Source organism: Nesoenas mayeri, assembly GCF_963082525.1.
Source record: "Nesoenas mayeri genome assembly, chromosome: 20".
Taxonomy (NCBI): domain Eukaryota; kingdom Metazoa; phylum Chordata; class Aves; order Columbiformes; family Columbidae; genus Nesoenas; species Nesoenas mayeri.
Genome location: NC_137569.1, coordinates 1,369,992 through 1,390,149, shown reverse-complemented (window position 1 = coordinate 1,390,149; position 20,158 = coordinate 1,369,992). Strand labels below are relative to the sequence as shown.

The window sequence follows — 20,158 nt, the reverse complement described above, 5'->3', positions numbered from 1 at the left end:
TAATTGCAGCTAATTAGGCTGGGAGATTTTTTGGTTAATATCTGCCCAGGCCGTGCCTGGGGGCGCCGTGGTAATAAGCCCGACGCAAACCCGGCAGCAGCTCAGCGCAGGGCGGTTGGCAGGAGGTTGTCCAGGCCAGGGCAGCGAGCTGGGTTCTCCTGTTCTCCTGTCAGACGTGGGCTCGTCGGGCCGCGTCCCGCTCACGGGGCATCGCTTGTGTTTTGCAGGGACTGAGTGGAGGGAGCTCCTGCTGCCCTGACACCAGCGGGCCAGACAACCCTTCCCTTGGCTGAAGATCCCGGTGGGTCTGTTCCCATAATGGAAGCGTGAGTGCCAAGATCCTCCATGACCTCCAGAAGCCACAACTCCTTGCCGAGAACTCTGATGGCTCCGCGAATGCTTTCCGAAAGTGCCCTGGGGGGCATCGCCCAAATCACCCCCTCGCTGTACCTGAGCCGGGGCAGCGTCGCCTCCAACCGGCACCTGCTCCTGTCGCGGGGAATCACCTGCATCATCAACGCCACCATCGAGATCCCCAATTTCAACTGGCCCCAGTTTGAATACGTGAAAGTGCCTTTGGCTGACATGCCCAACGCCCCCATCTCCCTGTACTTCGACAGCGTTGCCGACAAGATCAACAGCGTGGCGCGGAAGCACGGGGCCACCTTAGTCCACTGTGCCGCCGGCGTGAGCAGGTCGGCCACGCTCTGCATCGCCTACCTGATGAAGTACCACAAGGTCTCCCTCTTCGAGGCGTACAACTGGGTCAAATCGAGGCGCCCCGTTATTCGCCCCAACGTGGGCTTCTGGAGACAGCTGATAGACTACGAGAGGAAGCTCTTTGGGAAGACGACGGTTAAAATGGTACAGACACCATACGGCATCATCCCAGACGTTTATGAGCGAGAGAGGAGACCCCTGATGCCTTACTGGGGAATTTAAGGTGACTGCAGGCAGGAAGCACAACAGAAGGGACGCGCTGTTCTGAGTCAACCAGACTGGAGACATTCCCTTCTCCTTCTACAGCCAACTTTGGTTCTTTACCATACAGCAGAACCTCAACTAATTCTCACCTCACTAACCTGCAAGGCCAACGATTCCCATCAAAGCGTTTCTCTCTACAGGGATTCCCCCACCCGCATTTCTCTGATTTAGCAGAATGAGGCCTCCTTCTAAGTTTATTCCTTTCATAAAGCCTCCCTCCTTTTTTCAGTTTATTAGTATCCTATGAGGAAAGGCCCAACAGGCGTTTGGCAGAGTTAATGAACAAAATGTGCTTTGTGATGCGGTAGCCTGGATATTTCGTTAATAGCTTGTTTGCTTCCTTGCAAAATCCTGTAGCGGGTAGGGAGCGGCACTAGCACGGGGCGAGCGGGTCCTGCTCCGCGCGGCAGGGCTTCCGAAAGCAGGAGGGCAGGGCTGCGGTGCTAGTGCTGGTGTTTTCTTTAACAGCCGTAGTGACTCTCAGTATATAGTGTTTGAGATCTTTAGTCAGCTCTTAATCTGTATTAAAATTCAAAAAAAAAAAAAGTGAAGTCAGTTCATGCCGGCCACAAATAAAATTTGAATTACTCGAATCAAATAAATACAAGATCCTTTCTCAGTCATTCCACACCAGGGCAACGGCCCTGGAATAGACTTACAGTACTGAAAAATGCTGGTGTTTCTTGGGGGTGGAAAGTAAACAGAGCTCCTGTCCAAATGTGGCTCAAGACAGAAGCGAGAGGTGAACCCTCCCCGGCTCAGCCAAAGAACCCCACAGGAACTCTGTGCACGGCGCCTTCCAGAGGGGATGAGCTGCGTTTTCTGACATTCCATCAACCAGCAAACTGGAAGTAGGTAAATCTGCTTGATTACTCAGCTCTAAGTACGGTCGTGATCTGCCTTAGCCCATTTCCAAATCACTTCATGACATCCTCAAGGTGACATCGCATTCTAGAATTATTCTGCGCAAAACGGCGATCTGCTCACGCTCCGGACGGGGACGGCTTTCCAGAGAAGGCTCTGCCTTGTTCACCGCGCGACGAGAACGGTGCCAACCCGAGACGGGGAGAAGCCGCTGCCTCCTGGGCGTCCCTCCCGTCCCGCCGAGGGGCCGGCGCTGGTTGGACTGGAGCGCAAGGCGAGCCGTCCCCAGCGAGACACGGGTGTCCCCTGCTGAGCGCTGAGGAGGAACAGGCAGATTGCTGGATGCCGGGATAGCTCTCTGATTTAAATGAGATTCTATACTTGTAAAAAAAGAAAAAAAAATCAATAAAGATTAAACCAGAACATGTGTTGGTTTCCTGCTCAGAACGGCGCTAATGCATCTCGAGTAACGGTGAGAACGCGGTGTCCCAATACTGAGATTGTTCCTGTCGTTTGCTGCTCGGGTCGCAGTCCAGCCCGGTGTCCTGCGCTTCCCGATCCTCAGCGCCAAAGCGGGTGATTCATTTGCCTGGGTCAAACCCTTTCTCTCGCCAAGCCCCAGCTGAGCGGCCGAGGTTTGCGAGAGCGGAGGTTCCAGGTTCTCCCCAGGACCCCTGCACGGTGGGCTCTGCTTCCCCAGAATAAAACCCGCTGGGGCTGAGCTCCGCTTATCACCAACACGAAACCGCGCAGCCTCCAGCCCATGGGGTCAGGAATACATCCAGCCCTGCTTGGGGTAACAGTCTGGATCAGAGGTTTCCATGAGTTCCATGAATCAGGTTTTGCCTTCACTGCAGGTGACGGTTCAGGTTCCACAGCCCCAGGTTCAGCGACACACACAGACAGAGCCGGACCGTCCATTGTGAGGAACACGTTCTACTCTGTTCTTATTGGGAGTTAAACTGCAGCCAGGGAAATGGTAAATCAGAAAGGGAAATCGGGATTAAAAATCAAGACTAATTGTTAGTCTGGAGACGTTCTGAAAGCGTGGCATTTCAAAGGGGAAAAAACCCCAAAACGAAAACCTGAAATCCGCTTTCAAAATTAAACTTTACCTAGAAAATGGACTATGTGTAATTTAACAGTATTTCCTATATAAAAACTGGAAAGTAAAAAGTCTCCATTTTGAATAACTATATATACGATATACACAGGGGGCCCTGGTACCTAGAGGAGGGGGAGATGCCAAGAAAGCATCAGGACTGACTTTTAAACAAAAAGGAAGGTTAGATCTATAAAAAAATGTAATTGCCTAATAAAGCACATTATGAAACAAAGAATTCACCTGAACTACCCATTAGAGATTCTATTACGGAGAAGCATGATGATGTTAATACTTGCAGGCAGGTATTTCTCTGCAAAAGCTCCCCTTGTGTTCATTCCAACAAAAGGTGTTTTACACGAGTGTTTTTCCCCCTCAAACCCAGTTTTTGAGGCGCTGCACAGAACCCAAGGAAGAGCCGGAGCTGCAGTCTGAGCGGGGGGGAACCAGCGCCATGCCAGGGGCAGATCCGCCTGCAGCCCTTGGCTTTTCCAAATGACCATTATCTTAATTCCTGGAAGAATATTTGATCTATTATTCAGTGAAACACCTTCAAGCCACTTCATGGGTTGGTCAGATATGAAATGAGCTTTTTATTGAAAACAAGGTTTGCATCTCAACAAAGGATTTATAAATCATTGCGAGAATTGCGGGAGAAAACAACGTACTAAAGTCAACGAAACCCGCGCTCATTGGATTGAAAATACAGCAGTGAGTCCAGCACAACACAAACCAAACCCGCTCCAACTATGGATCACAAAACCACTTCTAGAAGACAAATAACATGCACCCCGAGGGAAGAAAAAGGAAGCACAATATAAAGAGTTTTCTGACCACTTCATAAAATGATGACATTTAGATTTTAATATTGAGGACTGGAATTCAATACAGGTCCAGAGAAGAAGGAAAAATATTTCAGAAAAAGTAGTTTGTACAATAGCAGCTGTTATTGAAAAGGCAGTTTTTGTTTCGGGTTTAATTAATCCACCACGTGGTAACTGGAAATCGGAGCGATCCTTGGGTTCCAGGAGCTGCTTGACCTGAGGTCGAACATCCCGATCGGATTTACCCTGCACGGTTGTCAAGGAAGAAGCTGCTCGGAACAAGCCCAGGAGAACAGAAGCTGCTGCCAGAGGAGCCAGCGAACAGCAGCTGCGGAAGGTGCTGATTTGCACAGCACAAAGAAATAACCCCGAGCGGGTCCGGGAGTGCAGGGGACGCTCGAGGGGCGTGGAGGGCACGGACCCGCTGGACCACGAGCCTGGTACACACCGGCACCGCACGACAGCGGGAACACGGGACAGCACCGCACGACAGCGGGAACACGGGACAGCAGGAACACAGGACAGCAGGACAGCACTGCACGACAGCGGGAACATGGGACAGCACCGCACGACAATGGGAACACGGGACAGCACTGCACGACATCGGGAACACAACCGGGCAAAGTCGCCTATATACTCAATAACCAAGCAAACAATATCTTAAAATTCCAAATATACAGAAATACCTAGAAAAACCACTTTCCATAGGTAACCCCAAGGCAGGTCCAGAGAACACACACACTAAATTAAAAAAACCACCACCACAACAACTCTGTTTGTCACTTTTTTCCTAGAGAAAGATACACGCAGAAGCAGGAGTTAAATCCTGAAGTCCAGCGCAAGCGAAGCGGGAGGTGGCGTGTCCATCAGGCCGTGCGTGCGCACAGAGAGCGGTGACGCTCTCCAGAAAACCCCGTAACCGTGGATACGGCGGCGAGGCCGTGGCTCCGGCAGCCGAACCGCCGCGGTGCCGCACACAACAGCCGTTCTGACAGCGTGGACGTGCCGGCGAGCGGCTCCTCGGTGTGCGAGGCACCGGGGTGTCCCCACGCAGCCGGTGAGCTCCCGGCCACGCTCCGGCGAGCTCGGCTGCGTTATCAGTGTGAATGTCGACTCCTTATTTTTATGGGCCAAAAGACACGCTGGATACATCTCAGAGAGGGAACTCGCTTAACAAGTACGAGAAAAGCATCACTGGAAAGTGCTTTTATGACAATATAGCTGATGCTGTGTTTGCTTTAAGCTTCACATTGTGGCCTCTTTTATTTGTGGCGTTCTTTTTTAATTAGAGAAAAAAATATCCTATCTAGCTAAGCACTCAGGAACTGTGGTGGAAACCCACGCTACCAATAATCTCCCTTTTCCCAATACAGCATTTCATAAATACAAAGCATCATTTTTCCTCATTGTAATTTCTATTTCAGCAAATAATTATCTGTCAGTGTCAGCTACTTATAATGGAGGCAAGATTAACTCGGAAAAGCTGTTGGTATTTCTGGAGAGAAGGGAGATTTTCTAAATATATAGAGAGGGAGAAGAGCAGCCACCCGGTACCATGAGTCCAGTGTCCAGCAGCGATGCAGCCGCACAAGGACCGAAGGGTCAGGTGAAACATCCATCCAGTTCAGGACAAGCCCAAGGAAGGGGTTTGTGTCTATTTACAACAGTTTGAAAACGCAGCTGCCTGTGCTAAAGAATCCAGATACGACACGGAAAAGCTCAGCAGTTTTTCCAAGTCCTCGCCCCCCCGTACCAACCGGTTATGCATATGAATACAGTATAATTTACAATACAGAACAGTGGAGTATAAATACACAATGGCTCTCCACAGCCTCATTCCTTCAGTCAATAATTCATCTTGCCTTGAAAGTTACCGTGACTCGTGCATTGGATGCATTGTAATAGTATAGCAGCAAATATTTAAAGAAAAACATCATGGTCCGTATGCCAAAAACATTAAAGAAAAGGTTTGGTTGCAAATTCATCCTTCAAGTATTTAAGTGGTCACTTCCATGCAAATCGGTGCAGCATTTCAGGGTCTCTGGGAAGCCGGGACCGGCCTCTCGCCGAGATTTATGCCCTTGGTTACCCGATTGCTTTTTACCAAAACTAACTCGCTTTCATCCTGAGAAAGACTGAAATGCTGCATTGTTTGCCACACTACCTTTTTTTCTGGTTATTTCTGAAACCCTGGTCATTTCAAGTAAGATTCTTTACCAGTAATTTTTATACAACAGTGGCTTTAACTCGCTATGGTACAAAAATCAAAACTAAACCCTTCAAACCCGACTCACATCTCCAGCCTTTCCACTCACCCATCGCACCGCTTACCCCACGCGTCCTGCGTTATTGGGCCCGACAACCCCCCTTCAGCACAACCCATTTCAGAGCAGGTCTGGCAAAATGAGACCTGGAGGTTTGGGCTCCACACAGTTGATCCAGAAGTTCGCACAGCTGGCGTGGTACTGGTGTCCTCCGTACGCCAGCTTGAAGTTGTCCGTTTCGGAATTAAAGGCCTAAAAGAATGAGAATTGAAACAAGTGTGACGGTCTCATCTACTGCAGGATCTAGAAACCAGAGTGGCAAACGGACAGTGCAGAAGTGTCGCCCCGATGGCACCACAGGGCAGGAGCCCCTCGTGACAAATCACTGAATCAAAATACTCTGGTTTCAAAGCTCCAACCATCACACCTGCTGCAGACTTTGCCTCTTACACTGGGTCAAATCTTGCTGAGGTTTAGGCAGGTGCAGTTCTGAATGTTATTTCAGGTTGAATTTGATTTACTTTCTTCTGCTAATTGAATCTGCTGTACAATAGGAGCTTCTGCACAGTGTGTGAAGCCATGAACAGGCTTAAAACCTCGCAGTGTTTGTTGCTAGGAGATACTTTCCAATGCTGCACAGCTACCTATTTAAAACAATATTCTAACCCTGTTCCCCACACCCTGGATTTCCTGCAGACATTTCTAAAAATGCCATTGACTACTACATATAGTCAAAAGTCAATATTTGTAGCAAAACAACCCTTCTGCAACAGACACACGTTCAGAAACCCACTGTAGGGGATTTTCTACCACACAACAGAAGTAGCACAACACCAGAAAGCTGTTCACAAGGTACGAGCATGCAGACGAGACACAGGGGAGGCTCCGGAGCATGTTAGTTGATCAGATCAAGTGTTAACGGTCACAAAAATGACTAGAAGAAAAGGACTCATGATTGGTACAATTGAGAATGACAGCTGAAGGCTGGTTAGCGCTTCAGCCTTCCACACTCAACCGAGAATGATTCTACAAGGAACATGTTTTTTACAGATTCGTACTTTTCTAGGAAGCTCTTCCACAGGTTTCTCTTCTTTCTGAAATAACGTTGAAACCAAAAAGTCAGCAAGACTGCCGATACACGTTAACGGGCTGGCATTACTCTGTACGTATCCTGGGATTCCCTCTCAGCTCTGCTAATTAAGCGTCCCCTCCCGGTGATGCTCAGAGATGCGGTTCATAAAGGAAAGTCATTAAAAGATTTTTATTCAAAAAAACCCATATATGTGCTTTTAAAGCCTTTGAATCCCAGTTTCTCCCCCATTATGAACAATTCAAGTTAACCCTTTAGCCGCATCTGTGTCATACCCAAAGCCCAACGAATATTGACACGGACTATTTGAGTCCCGTCTCTAGGTCAGGTTTGGTCTTTGCCACTTCCAGTTACAAACTACAGCCGTGACATGTTTTCAGGTACACCCAAGGCCTGAAGTGAAGTCCAAACTGCGAATTACAAATGAGCTTAACAGTAGAGGCAAATATTCTTACTTTACTTCTTGAGTCCACGTTTAGGAGGCAAACTCCGCAGGCGAGATCTTGGGCGTTTTTAATCCCTGGCCGCAGCATGCAGGACGAGAAGTCCAGGGAGTTTTCATCTGGCTAAAGAAACGAGACAATAAAAATCAGGCATTTTCAGTGACTGGAAAAGTTTCAGACGTCATGATAAAACTCATCGATCTGGTTGCTACCGAGAGCCACGGTATCGCACCAGCAGCGAGGCGGGGATGATAGATTACATTTCCTCATAAACTGATGTGTGATTTAATCAAAGCCATTAGCGTGTATTTGCGACCCTGCCACGCAGTCTCCTCCAGCATTAATTTATAACACTCGAGCTCTTGAGAAAGGGTTAGACTACAAAGGAAAGGAGCCCGAGGTGCCACAATCCCACATCAAAAGGGGAAGAAACTTCTGAGGAAAGAGCCCGGGCCGTGACATTTCAGCTGCAGCGCGTGGGGAACGGGAGGGAGATAAAGAGCTGAGCGCGGGCAGCTGTTTGCGCAGCTGCGGGGCCGCGGGCATCGCGCGCTGGTCCTGCCGCAGCCGCGCTCGGCGGCTCAGTCCAGCTACCGCTGATCAGAAAAGGGCAGTTGTCGTTATTTCTGAAGGTTTTCCTGAATATGTAACATAGCACAGAGGGGATATTAAGGTTAACCGAACCACGGGAGAAATCAAGTGACCAGCCGTAAACAAGTTCAGCCTGCGAATAAATAATAAATGAATACAGTCACTTTTCTGGTATGCAATCTTATATTTCAGCCACGAGATAAATGATATAGAACTGTTGAGGTTTTGCTTGGAGATAGCAGTGCGAATAAAAGCAATGGCTAGAAATGCCAGAAGCTTAAAAAAATGGTGCGATCCTAAATGACGTGTACTCCTAATGCACACTCCGGGTATGCTGATCAGGCCCCGCTGCTGAACGGCCGGGGAATAATTGGAATCCTGAAAAAAACAGCCTCTAATCTTTAAGTAGATCAATCAAATTAATAAAGGCTCTCTAATATTTGTTTACCAAATGCACGAGTGGAGCAAATGAGAAGGTCATCCTGTAATTTGCAGCAAAAACCCACAAGGCTGTGAATAAAATTACCCTGTAACAAAATCCTTTAAAAGATAAAATTAACCTTTCCAAGCACATGCCCCTGAGCTTGAATCACTTCTCTCTGCTTAACGGGCGCTCTGGTGGTGCTGGGCTCTGTGACAGCGGGTGTAGGGATGGCAGGATGGGCCCAGTGAATATCACTATTCACATCTTCTAGTATGTGTGAAACTTATCTGGACTGGTGCAGCTCAGGGAACACGTGGCCAGGGTTCGGACTTTGAGGTAATCCCTGTAATCTGCCAAGGAAAAGCACTCTAAGAGCTAAATTTTAATCCACTTGCTTAAAGCAGGTGAGGATCCCGATAGCTTTTTAGATTGTCACTGTCAACACTGCCAGAGTTCACACAGACGAATCCCAGCCCATCCAACTTCATCTGCCAAGCAGTAAAACGTTGAAAGCATAAATTTCATATTATGACAGGCTTTGTGCAGCACCTGACACCACAAACACACCTGCTTGTCACTTCTGTTTGTACTGGAGAGTTTCAAATGAGTAAAAGGAGTGTAAAAGGGGCTGATGATGTATAATACCTGTTTGCAGGGAATGACGAGCTGGAGGTGGCTGTTTCAAGCAGAAACCACGTATTCTGGGTCTTACTTATAAACAAGTGTTTACTGGGCAGCAAAAATCTTTAGTGGCCACAGTTGCATTGCAAGAAGTGAAGCACAGATCGAAAGGTTCAGTGAAAATACAGCCATGGCAATGATCTACTTATTGGTGCTTGATGGGATGTATTGATACTGTGAGTTAAAGACCCCTTGGTACACACTGAGCTAAAGGGATCCATTACACAGGATGATATCAAGTACTTATGGATAGATGATTTCCTAAAAGTAGGAGTTTTACCATAGTTAACAAAATCATCAAGACACTAGGTAAGATCACATCATGTTTGCACATAAATGCCAGTTTTCTTACAGGGAGCTTTAAACTGGATATCACAAATAAGTGCATTTCCACTTTGCAAGAGACAAATACAAACTTTAGGGCACCCTGTGAAGTCACTTTACGTATAATTACATATAATTTTAGTAAAGACGTAGCTTATTTCCAGCCTTACCGTTAAAGCAGCGAGTGACATGAAGCTTATGAGGTTGTTCCACACTTTATCAATATCCTTCAGCAGCTGCTGGAGTTTCTCGCTGCAAACAGCAGTTGCTTTGATGCCCAGTTCAACTCTCTTGGTTACTCTGTAGACTTCAACAACCCCTGGTGACAGAAACACAGTGGAAGGGAGAACAGCAGAGAATTCACTGCGAGCCCAGGTCCCTGCAATTCTAACCCAGAAACAGCACGGAACAGGCCCGGCACACGAGAGGTGCTCACGCACAGTTAGTTCAAAGTAGTAGCTACATCTGTTTAGCAGAAGAGTTGTTTCTTATTTCAGTACAGGCAAAGATTAAGCTAAAAAATAGCACCATGTTGGAAAGAGTGATTATATATATTACTGTTTGTCAGAGGAGAGACATGGTCAATTCAAACATACCTAGTAAATATTCCATGCCTTGAGCAGACTGGATAACTTCAGTGCAAACTGATGAACTGCTTATTCCATTTAGGGTGTCGTTTGCTTTCTTTATGACCTGGTGGAAATGAATTTCATAAAATGGTGGTGTTATCTACCTTAAAATAATTATTATGAACAAGACTGTCCCCAACAGAAACTGTTATACAAAAAAAGCAGGCAAATTACATAAGAAATAATTGCCATACTCCGTCATGGTTTTATACATTCATGCTGTAACTATAGACAGATCAGGGGTAAAGTATGAATATTTAAAACCTTAACATATCCCTCCCAATACTTTCATTACTAAAATAATAGCTTTAAGAGTATGGATGCATTGCTACCTAGTTTAATAACAGCGTTCATAGTTCTGACTGCTTAATACTCAGATGCAAAAACCCAAATTTTAAGGAAAACTGATCTGGCTGCAAAACCCCTTGACAAAAATTAATGTGTGTGTGTCCCCCTGGCCCATCGCTCAAAAGACACTGAAGAGCCAGGTGCTGGTATCAACACCCCAAATGACCCCCAAAACACAGGAACACCAAATTAACTCGTTGACGTGAAAATTCAGGCAAAAGCCAAACTAATCACACATGACAGGGAGATTAGCGCAGGATCGTTAACTGAGGAGGGAACGTTCTGCTGGGTGACAGCTTCTGGTTGAAACAGGCAATCCACCCGGGCGGATTCCCAGCCTCGCCGCCCCGCTGTGGTGCGACACGGGGGGACGGGTTTGGCACACGGTAGCTGCTCCAGTGTGGTGCGACACGGGGGGACGGGTTTGGCACAGGTACCTGCAGGGCGCTCTCCAGACACCGCTGCCACTCGTACGCGTACCTCTCGCTCTCCTGTTGGAAGGAAAAGGACAGGCTCAGCTCCCTCCTGCACACATCGCCCTTCCTCCTGTCGCAACGGGCACACAGTAAAGATGTGTTTTAAGAGACTACTTGCAGATTAGCTCCGTAAACTTTTAACTTTTCTCGTTGCACCTGAACTCTAACATTTGATTTCTGGGAGTCAGAACCAGCTTCAAAAGGAAAAACATACATGAATTGATAAAAGGTTTGCATTGCAGCTGCCCTACTGCCGAGCCGTTTGTTACAGGTCTGCTGTTCTAGAAATGGGGACTAGCAGAATTTAATGAGTCCTTTCACCATCTATTCTTGAAATGAGCAAGAGAAACAACCACCACACAGCCAAAAAAGTTAAGCCATTTCCCAAAGCCAATGGTCTCAGTGCCAAAGCTGGGATTAGTTAAGTCGCAACTAATTTCCAGTTGCAAGCTTAGCCAGCAAGGTCAAGTGACTGTGACTTTCAGACAGGAGCATTCTGCCCACTGCACAAGACTTCAAAGACAGAAGAAACCTTCTTTATGAGCAGTTTCCAGTCAAAACATCTAACCCTACCCAGAGGCCACCTCAGAATCATACCCTAAGTTCAAACAGGTAAGTCCCAAAGAGCTGGATACCCAACACCCTTGATGAAGGTCAGTGCCAGTTTAGCTGTGCTCCAGACAACTCCTCACCTCCACTTCCCCGGTCAGGTCTTTGTACTTGTCCCTGATGACGGGCAGGGCAGGCTTCTCGCTCAGAGTATTGGAACGGTCTCTAAACGGCTGCTCCACCACAGGTAAAGGTGAAGAGCGACTGATTTCTCTGTCACCCAGGCTTAAGCTCCTTTTATGAGACCCTAAAAATATACCAGATAAACAAGTTAGTCTTTTACTCATAAAGGCACAGACTATTTAAAATGAATAAACTAGTAGCAAGGGATGCCCTGTGACTCTGGAAGAACAAAGCCTTCCATTTACTCGGTGACTGGTGCAAACTGCGTTTCCCCCAGTTCCCTAATTCTTACAATTTTGGAGCACAACAAACACTTTTCTTCTAGCAAGAGACCTACTCCAAATGCCATGGAAATCAATGAGAAGATTCAGCTAGCTTCCAGTAGCCTTTGCAACAATCTCCATTAGCTAATTTATAATTTGATTAGAAAAATGGCTCTTCGATAAGCACATGCATGCTGAGTTTCCTCTCCCTGAGCAGCCTTACCTTGAACAGACAGGTCAAACGTCGCCAGCTCGCTGCGGATCATCTCTTCACTCGACTTCACCTTGCCTTGGGAAGTTGCCACCAAGAAGTCAAACTTGCTGATTTTTGGCTTTTCGCTTTGGAATTCTCCAAAGTCATCTGTGGACTCTCTTCGCAGTTCAGAGGAGAGGTCGCTGGTGCAGAAGTCCGCCTCCTGGTTTGCGTCAGCTGCTGCGTCCCGCGCTTCTGCCCAAGGTCTCGCAAAATCACCAAAGTCTCCGATGTCATCGTCACTTGGACCGCTGGATATCAGGCCAGAGTCTTTAAAGTTTGCAAAAGCTGCAAAGGAAACATCCTGTAAAGCATCCTCACTAGAAAAGGTTGTCACTTTGGAAACTGTTGTCATGGTAATGTTCTCTGAACTGCCAAACAAGGTCTCCTTCTTCTGCAGAACAGAAGTGGCCGCAGAGGATCCGCTTCCTGCAGACGGGACGCAGGACGAGAGCTTCTTGCCCTGCTGAAAATCTTCTTTGTCGGACCAGTCATAGCTTGCCAGGCTGCTGACTGCAGACCCACTGTTACAGCTTCCAAACGGGGCACATTTTAAGTCATCTATATCTGAGAAAAACAAACCCCTACAGTTAGAAGCTGGAGTTCGAATGTTAATCTCTCTACCCTGTTTAAAAACAACAGCAACTTGTTAAGAATTTTAAAGAACTGCAAGAACAAACGCAGGGAATTGTTATTTCAACGAGACTGGAACAAGAGAAAGATGCAAATATTGCAAAGGTCTTGTTTTAGCTTTTACAAACTATTGATTCAGTTAAGTATAGAGAAAACCCAATTATTTTGCAGAAAGCTCCCAATATTTATACTCACCTGGCAATCACGTACAGGCCAAGAGGTTCCTGGCAGCGCCATGAGCATGAGCAAGGGGCTGCCCGGCTGCCGAACCGGCAGCAAAGAGCTGCAGGGAGCGGGGCTGCCGCGCTCTGGCCCTGCGCTCCCAGCTGCTCCTGCACGTTTAGGCTGAGACTGATGGGCAGCAAAGGCACAGAGAGCCAAGGGCTGGGCACAGACAGCCAGGGGCTGGGCACATTTCATCATAGCATCACAAAAAAAGTCCCTACTATACTCCGTTTGGCATTTGTTGTCCAGCATTGACAATTGTCAGTTTGGATTAGACATCCAACTGCTGCTCGGTGCCTGGGGTCAAACGGTCTCAAGGTGAAGCAAACCCAGAGCAGAACGTATATTCCTTTAGCATCATCTTAGCTGAGGCTCTTCTGATAAACATCATGGTCTTATCTAGCTGGCGGGCACTAACAGCAGCTTGGGTTTAACACGGCCAGGGTGGGAGCCAGCTGACTGACTCTTTACTCCAGCTGAGGATTAAACCACTTTAACAAAAGATTTCTGCCTTCATTTATTCATTTTACTGGAAGGGGAGAGCGCATGACGCTTTAGGCCACTTTCCAGGCATGACCCACATACATAGCTAATTAAGCAGCCCAACAAACATACAATGTAATGATAGAGTTTAATGGCCACTACAAGACAAGGCCCTTTGCAATGGGTCAGGAGCACTGATGTGTCACCTGCCATGGTTCCCGCAGCTGCTGCGCCTGCACCCGGAGCAGCTCAATAGCAACGCCGAGCTGCTCGCCCCACATGGCCCATTTCAAAGGGCCAGTCGAATATTAAATCTGTAGAGCAAGCTGTGCATGGGAGGGTAAACAGCCGAGAGATGAATTCACCTGCTCGCAGCAAAACTGGAGGGGAAGACGGCTCCGAGGTGAAAAGGAGCTGACTTGCAAGGCATCGGTAATTTATCACAAGAAACCACACCTTGTGCTCTCAAATATACGGTTTTGTTCAGAGAAGTTAAATGAAAGCTTCGCTAGCATGAAAGAGAGTGCCAGAATAACCTCCAGAATGTCAGCCAGCCGTCATTAATCCTGGGATCCTGAAAACACCCCAGCACACTAAGCCACCTCTTTCTTTTTCTACCATGTGTTGACTCCAACACCCAAAGATTCAAGCACCGTTGTTCCAGTGTTCACCTCTAAATGAAAAGGAAGAGCGATGGTCCTTCTGTGAAGATCTGCGCATTCACATTCCATTGTGAATGATTCCTTTGATAACTGGTGAGATTTTGAGCTGAAAACACACTGTTACAGGCCAGGTCAGCATGGTCCTGACGAGATCCTGGCTCAGGACGGGCAGGATGGGCAGCAGCGGTGGGAGCCCTGCAACCAGTGGCTCATGGCAGAGAACACAGAACGATACTTTAACTATTCACCAACTAAGATTCAGGATTCTCTGCGCAAATTCAGGCAGACACGGTGTAAGGGGTGAACTGTAACAGTTCAATAGTCGGGGGTACAGGTGGCAGCGGGGTCTGTTCCTGGTGGAACAGCATCAACAGCTCAAACCCAGAGCTGTTACATTAAAGAATTTGCTATTCTTAAAATAGTATTGTGATAAACACCATTTCATGGCAGAATAAAGACCCTGTGTCTCTGCGCCCTCTGGCTCAGCAAACACGTTCGCACCCTCCTCTTGGAAGCCTTCGCAGGAGAAATAAGTGTTGTTGAGCTCTTCTATTTGCAGAATTATCCTAAATGAGAGCGAGTGAATTTGACTGTCAAGTCTGGCCAAAAATGTAATAAAGTATAGTCATGAACATCACTCTCCCTCCTCCAGATATGATTAACTGAACCAATACTAATAGCACAAGCCCTGCAGAATTAAGTCTCTCCGGTTTATGTTCGAGCCTCTAGTCTAACAAGCTCCAGGGCTGCTTCTCCAGAATGAAACAGAGGTGTTGGTTTGGTTCTTCCTTTTAAAGTCTCTCAAGATCAGTGTAAAGAAGAAAAAACATCTACTGGTTTCTGGTCTGTTTTTTGCTCTATGGCCAGGAACCACAAAGCCCCAGTTTGCACGGGTGTAACGCTTTAACTTTATTCCACATCTCAATTTTATTTTTAGCTTTTTGCCTTGTCTGCTAATTTGCCGTTAATTCCAAACTGTTAGCAGCCCAGGATTTGGAGGAATTCAAAGTGACATAATTACGTGACACAGATTTGCAGCTGTCATTTCTGTTTGAAAGCTTCAATATTCAGCAAGGCAGGAGGTTCCCAAACAGAAAAAGGAAGCCGGGCCCTTTACTTTGGGGCACTGATTAACTCACTCTAGATTAGCTAAATAAATATCAGCACGTTGTTTAATGGGCTCCTAGTCATAAAGGCCTGGACAGCAACACAAAAGTGTCTCATAACCTTGGCTGGCAGTGGGAAAATCCGGATGAGACAACAGGACAGAGGAAACAGCATTTGGCTCGAGTCTGAACTACCAGCGCACCCTCGGAAGCACCGCACGGAAACAACCAGCCGGCCACGCGTTTCCTCGATTCAACCCCTCGCAAAAACTGCTCTTTCGAGAAATATTCAGCCAGACACAGCAGGTTTCAGAAGCGCCCAGGAGCGAGGCCGAAGCGCTGGAGGAGCAGCAAGAGAAAGGCACCGCAGCCGCAGGGGATACTATGGCTTTAAACTTTGGATCGCTCAGGAAGAAGAGAGACAGTGCTGGTTTGCAACAAATCACACACATCCCCACGTTTTCAAAATATGCCAAGATAATATTTATTAACATAGCAGGACTTACAAATCACAAAAGATAGTGGTACACAGGAGCTCGTAAGGGCGTTATCAGAATAAAGCATGCAGGTCAATACTTGCAGAAGAAAGATATCAAAGCAGATCTGAGAAGGCACATTCACACAGGAAATGTTTAGTTGGAATTAGACATTAGAAAAGCAGCAAAAAACCTGAAGTTGATTAAAATATACAGAGATCTCCAATAATGCCAAAGAAAAAGGTACTTTACAGATTTGTCAGTGCAGCAAATGGATAACCCTTTGAGGATACCCGCGCCAGGGTACGCTCTCGCTGCAGCGTTCGGCGGCACGCAGAACAAATCAGCGTCATGGGGCACGCGGAGGGGCTAATTAAAATGCTTTTGTCTTGGAGGGAACTTAAATTTGGTTCAAAAGAAGCAGCCTGGTTGAAACGAACAGCATGCAGCCAGGGCTCAAAGGGTTATACGAAGTAAAATGCAAGAGAAATCAGGCAACATTAGTATAATCCACCGTCCATACAAAGAATTATAGCAAAGTTTAAAGAGACAGTATCCCCTTTGGAGAGAGCAGAACTGAAAAGCTTTCCTCCCCAGAGACCAAAGTCTGTCGTGTGGGAAGCAACTCAACCATTGCTTTCTAACTCCCGGGGTAAGGAACCACCGTACCTGCGCAGCCCTGGCAGCTGTGCAGCGGGAAATCCCAACAACCAAAGGATAAAGAGCTCTGTACCGGTTTGTCAGGACAGTCAAATCGTCTGTCACCCCTCTGTCCCGCTGCCGTTTCACCGGAGATGCTGCACGGTGCTTGCAAACACAGGGTTCCCAACGCCTCGTCTCCCCTTCCGCACAGCCAGGACGACAAAGGGATACTGTCCCTTTTTCACATTAGATTTACAGATCGAGGGAAATTAAGAGGGGAAAAAAATAACCTGCTTTTTAACTTATGTAAACTGAAAAGAAAAGGACTTGAATGTCAGCAGTTCACAGCTTGAAATGCATCAAACATACACACAGGACCGCATGAGCACAGAAGTGATCGAACAGCTCACTCTGCTACGAGAGCCAGAGTTAAACCAAGTCCAACTCTCTGTGGAAAAACAGCTAACTTGGCACCAGAGGAGAATACAGACTTAAGTTTAATAAAAATAGCTTCTCATTAATACTTCAGAGTTCAAAAGTTTAGCAACAAGCACATGATCGGCTAACCCCTTTAAACAAACCTAAACCACTCCTGCCACAAACGGCCACTATTCATCCCTGCCTGCTGTGGCACAAGCTCCCGTCCGTACGGGAGCTACGCAGTCAAACTACCACCAAAGAGGCTAGAAAAGTATTAGGAAACAGTGCTCTCAAAACCAAAGTAAACGTTCACGAATCCACTGTAGGTGCTACGTTCTTAACAGCTCACTCCACCCGGAATTTTACCAAGCAGTAATACGAAAATTAAATGTCTTTGCTAATAAATTATTCCTGATATTTTGTACCCTGTTATAGAGTATCTTCCACGTCAAAGTTGCCACCTTAATTCTCTCCCCTGCTTAAAAATATTATATAATGCAAAATTACAGTACTGTATATTTTCTCTACCCATATCTGCAAAAATGGAAGAAATATTTCATATGGAAATAACCAGTTCTTGCAGTAACAGCTTTTACATCTACAGTTTGTATGTTCTCTCCTGTTCAGAAAAGCCTTTGACTGCATAATACTTGTCGCTAGAACACAGTAATGGTTCCCGTATTATTGAAGGCCACAGAACATTTAACTACATCTTATCTCCTATGTACATACAGAAAGAAAAAGCAGGACACTTGGGAAATTTGTTTTATGATATGCAATCAGGTCAGAGATGGTCAATTCACTCTCTCAGGAGGACTTTCATAAAGGGAAATTAAAGAAGGTGAAAACCTGATAAAGTAGAAGCCCCATGGTTATAAATTTAGGCCCAAGAGTTACCAATCTCAAGACCTGCATTCACAGGCCCTTTGCACAACTATTCCAGTGAAGGTTTTAACTCTAAAAAGTGTACATAATACCCTTACTTGCAGTCCTGCAAAATACTGGCTACACGGATTAAGCCCCACCGTAACGGGAATATACTGGTGTTGTTGATTAGACAGCTTTTCATTAACAGCACAAATTAGTGCTCTGCCTACCCTTTTAGAAGCGCAGAGCGGGTTACGTCCCCAAGCCAAACGCTCTGTCGAAACCGAGGGATTAAAGTGAGACTCTCTGCCATTCCCCTCGCTAATATAAATGGAATGATATTGTTTGCATCAGAAAATTTTCCACTCGAATCCCTTAAGTGCCAATAGCTAACGGGCACCAGTAATACGATGTCGTCAAATGTCAAAAATAAACTGGCACGGAGTTTCAACTACCTATTTATAGTATTCTAAGACAAAGAATCCCCCCGCCCTGCTCGGGGCTGTTGGCTGGCGGGCGCACAGACCCAGGAGTGTCTCACTGCTGAAAGACTAGTGCATAATACTGTAATTGAGCACAGACAGAACACTGCGACCTCCGCCACCTGCGTTACCAGAGCAATCTAACCAGTTCCTCACCTGCTGCTGGCGGATGCTGGCCACTAACTGTTGGCAAATCCAAAGAGCTATCAGACATGACATGCTTAAGATCTCCTCCCACATCAGCCAGTTTCATGTCAAACTGAACAGACAAGGCGTCTTCAGAATCCTCCTTGCCCACACTGCTGCCGCCAATGGAAGGCAGATCCAGGGACTTCACCGAAGCAGAGTCTTCTTTGGCCTGCTTGAAAGCTGCCACCTTGTCCACCAGCGACTTATCCACGCTGTTGCACGTGGAGGAAAACTTGTTAGAGTGAAAGTCGGCAAAATCATCATCGCTCTTCCCAGAGGAAAGCGTGTTGTCCTTCGCCTCCTCGAAGCCCGGCCCAGCGCCTTCCAGGGAAAGCTGTTTGAAGATATCGTACTTGGTGGGCGTAGCGGTGGGGACAGAACTCTGCCCGCTCTTCACCGCGCCGGCCGACGAGCCAGACTGAGCAGCGGGCCCGGCCTCGAGCTTAAGTGCGTTGTATTTGTCATCTGGTTTTTGTTCGGAAAATCCACTGCTATTGTTGAAAGCCATAAAATCTGCAAAGTCATCTTGTCCACTGGCTGACGTGCAATTAGAAAATTCTCCAAAAAGATTGAACTCTCCAAAGTCATCAGCTAAGCTTGAACTTTTGCCAGGTGCTGGTTGGGCAGTGGTAGACGGAAGGGGCGGCGGAGGAAAGGAGCCTGATTTTGTTGTATTAAATGCGGGTGGAAAGGACGGCTGCTTGTTTTCTCCAGTGGAGGAAAAGAGATCCAAGTCTGCTAGATTCAAAGAGGTCTTTGCTTGTGTTTGCTGTTTGGACTGAACGGGCAGAGAAGGGAAGGATGTGGGGAAAGCTTTGTCTTTTGTGGGTGGTTCTAATGGTGAGATACTGTCAGCGGTTTTAAAATCTGTGAAACCATCATCGGTTCCTGCAGGCTTGAATTCTCCAAGGTTATCTCCTGAGAACAAAAACAAAAAGCAAGAATGAGGCACTGCAGTGACAACAAATACATCATACTCATACCATGCAAGCAAGCAAATTATTCCATGCAATGTCAGATGTCTTTATGCAAACTATTTAAATTAAGATCTCAGGATGCACATAGAACTGCAAACTCAACTTCTATGAACCACACAAGTTTCCAGGTCAGCGATTCTAATATTCATTCCAGCAAACACTTAAGTCTTCCAAGTAGCCTCGGAGTCATGTTAAACTCCCTTTACCCTGAGCTAATATCAAAACAAACTATGACCGGTAGATTCAAAAGCTGATCAGCAATGAATGTAACCTGGAATTTCACTTATACCAATGTATTATTTGCCTTCTAACAGAAGCAGTTCACCCCTCCTTCCCTTCCAAATGTTGCCTAAATACAGTTTCTTCATGGGGCAAAGGGCTGAGATGAAAGCAACTCTGCTGAGAGGCTGGGGGTCCAAGCATGTTGGTTTAGAACATCTTTAAGCTCTCATTTTAATCTATCATCTTTTCCTTCTGTCAGGTTCACTTAAACATGCAAAGGTGTTAAGCGATCAGTAAATGTAATAACTCTGGCATCTCCTGGCTGCTGCTCAGGATGATTCCGGTTTCACGAGGAAGCTGCAGACAGACTTGCACGTGAAGTCAGCGTGATTCATCACCTCTGCTTTACTACATACTGAACGTAACACAGCACTATGTAAGGACTGGAATTTAAACCTGCTTAAACATGAGCTAACAACGTT

General features: G+C 46.6%; 2 protein-coding genes across 6 annotated transcripts in view; one reads left to right on the top strand and one right to left on the bottom strand.

The window, feature by feature from the left end:
* Window positions 1-345: 345 nt before the first annotated feature.
* DUSP14 (dual specificity phosphatase 14) lies at window positions 346-942 on the top strand (the record flags this gene model as incomplete). Its single annotated transcript, XM_080357350.1, has 1 exon — window positions 346-942. One exon carries the CDS (start codon window positions 346-348, stop codon window positions 940-942), a length of 597 nt encoding a protein of 198 aa, XP_080213476.1.
* A 4,665-nt stretch (window positions 943-5,607) lies between these two features.
* The window catches only part of SYNRG (synergin gamma), a gene marked incomplete at its 5' end in the record, with an annotated part of 32,230 nt that continues 17,679 nt past the window's right edge, over window positions 5,608-20,158 (bottom strand). For 2 of the 5 annotated variants that reach the window (XM_080357161.1, XM_080357163.1), the window contains 9 exons: window positions 5,608-6,290; window positions 7,097-7,132; window positions 7,584-7,694; window positions 9,762-9,910; window positions 10,188-10,284; window positions 11,006-11,059; window positions 11,737-11,900; window positions 12,263-12,859; window positions 18,445-19,395. In XM_080357161.1, the coding sequence (XP_080213287.1) occupies window positions 6,159-6,290; window positions 7,097-7,132; window positions 7,584-7,694; window positions 9,762-9,910; window positions 10,188-10,284; window positions 11,006-11,059; window positions 11,737-11,900; window positions 12,263-12,859; window positions 18,445-19,395 (2,291 nt within the window). In that variant the 3' untranslated portion in view covers window positions 5,608-6,158. The remainder of the gene's footprint in view (window positions 6,291-7,096; window positions 7,133-7,583; window positions 7,695-9,761; window positions 9,911-10,187; window positions 10,285-11,005; window positions 11,060-11,736; window positions 11,901-12,262; window positions 12,860-18,444; window positions 19,396-20,158) is intronic. The other 3 variants (XM_080357165.1, XM_080357162.1, XM_080357164.1) reach the window with 3 other exon arrangements.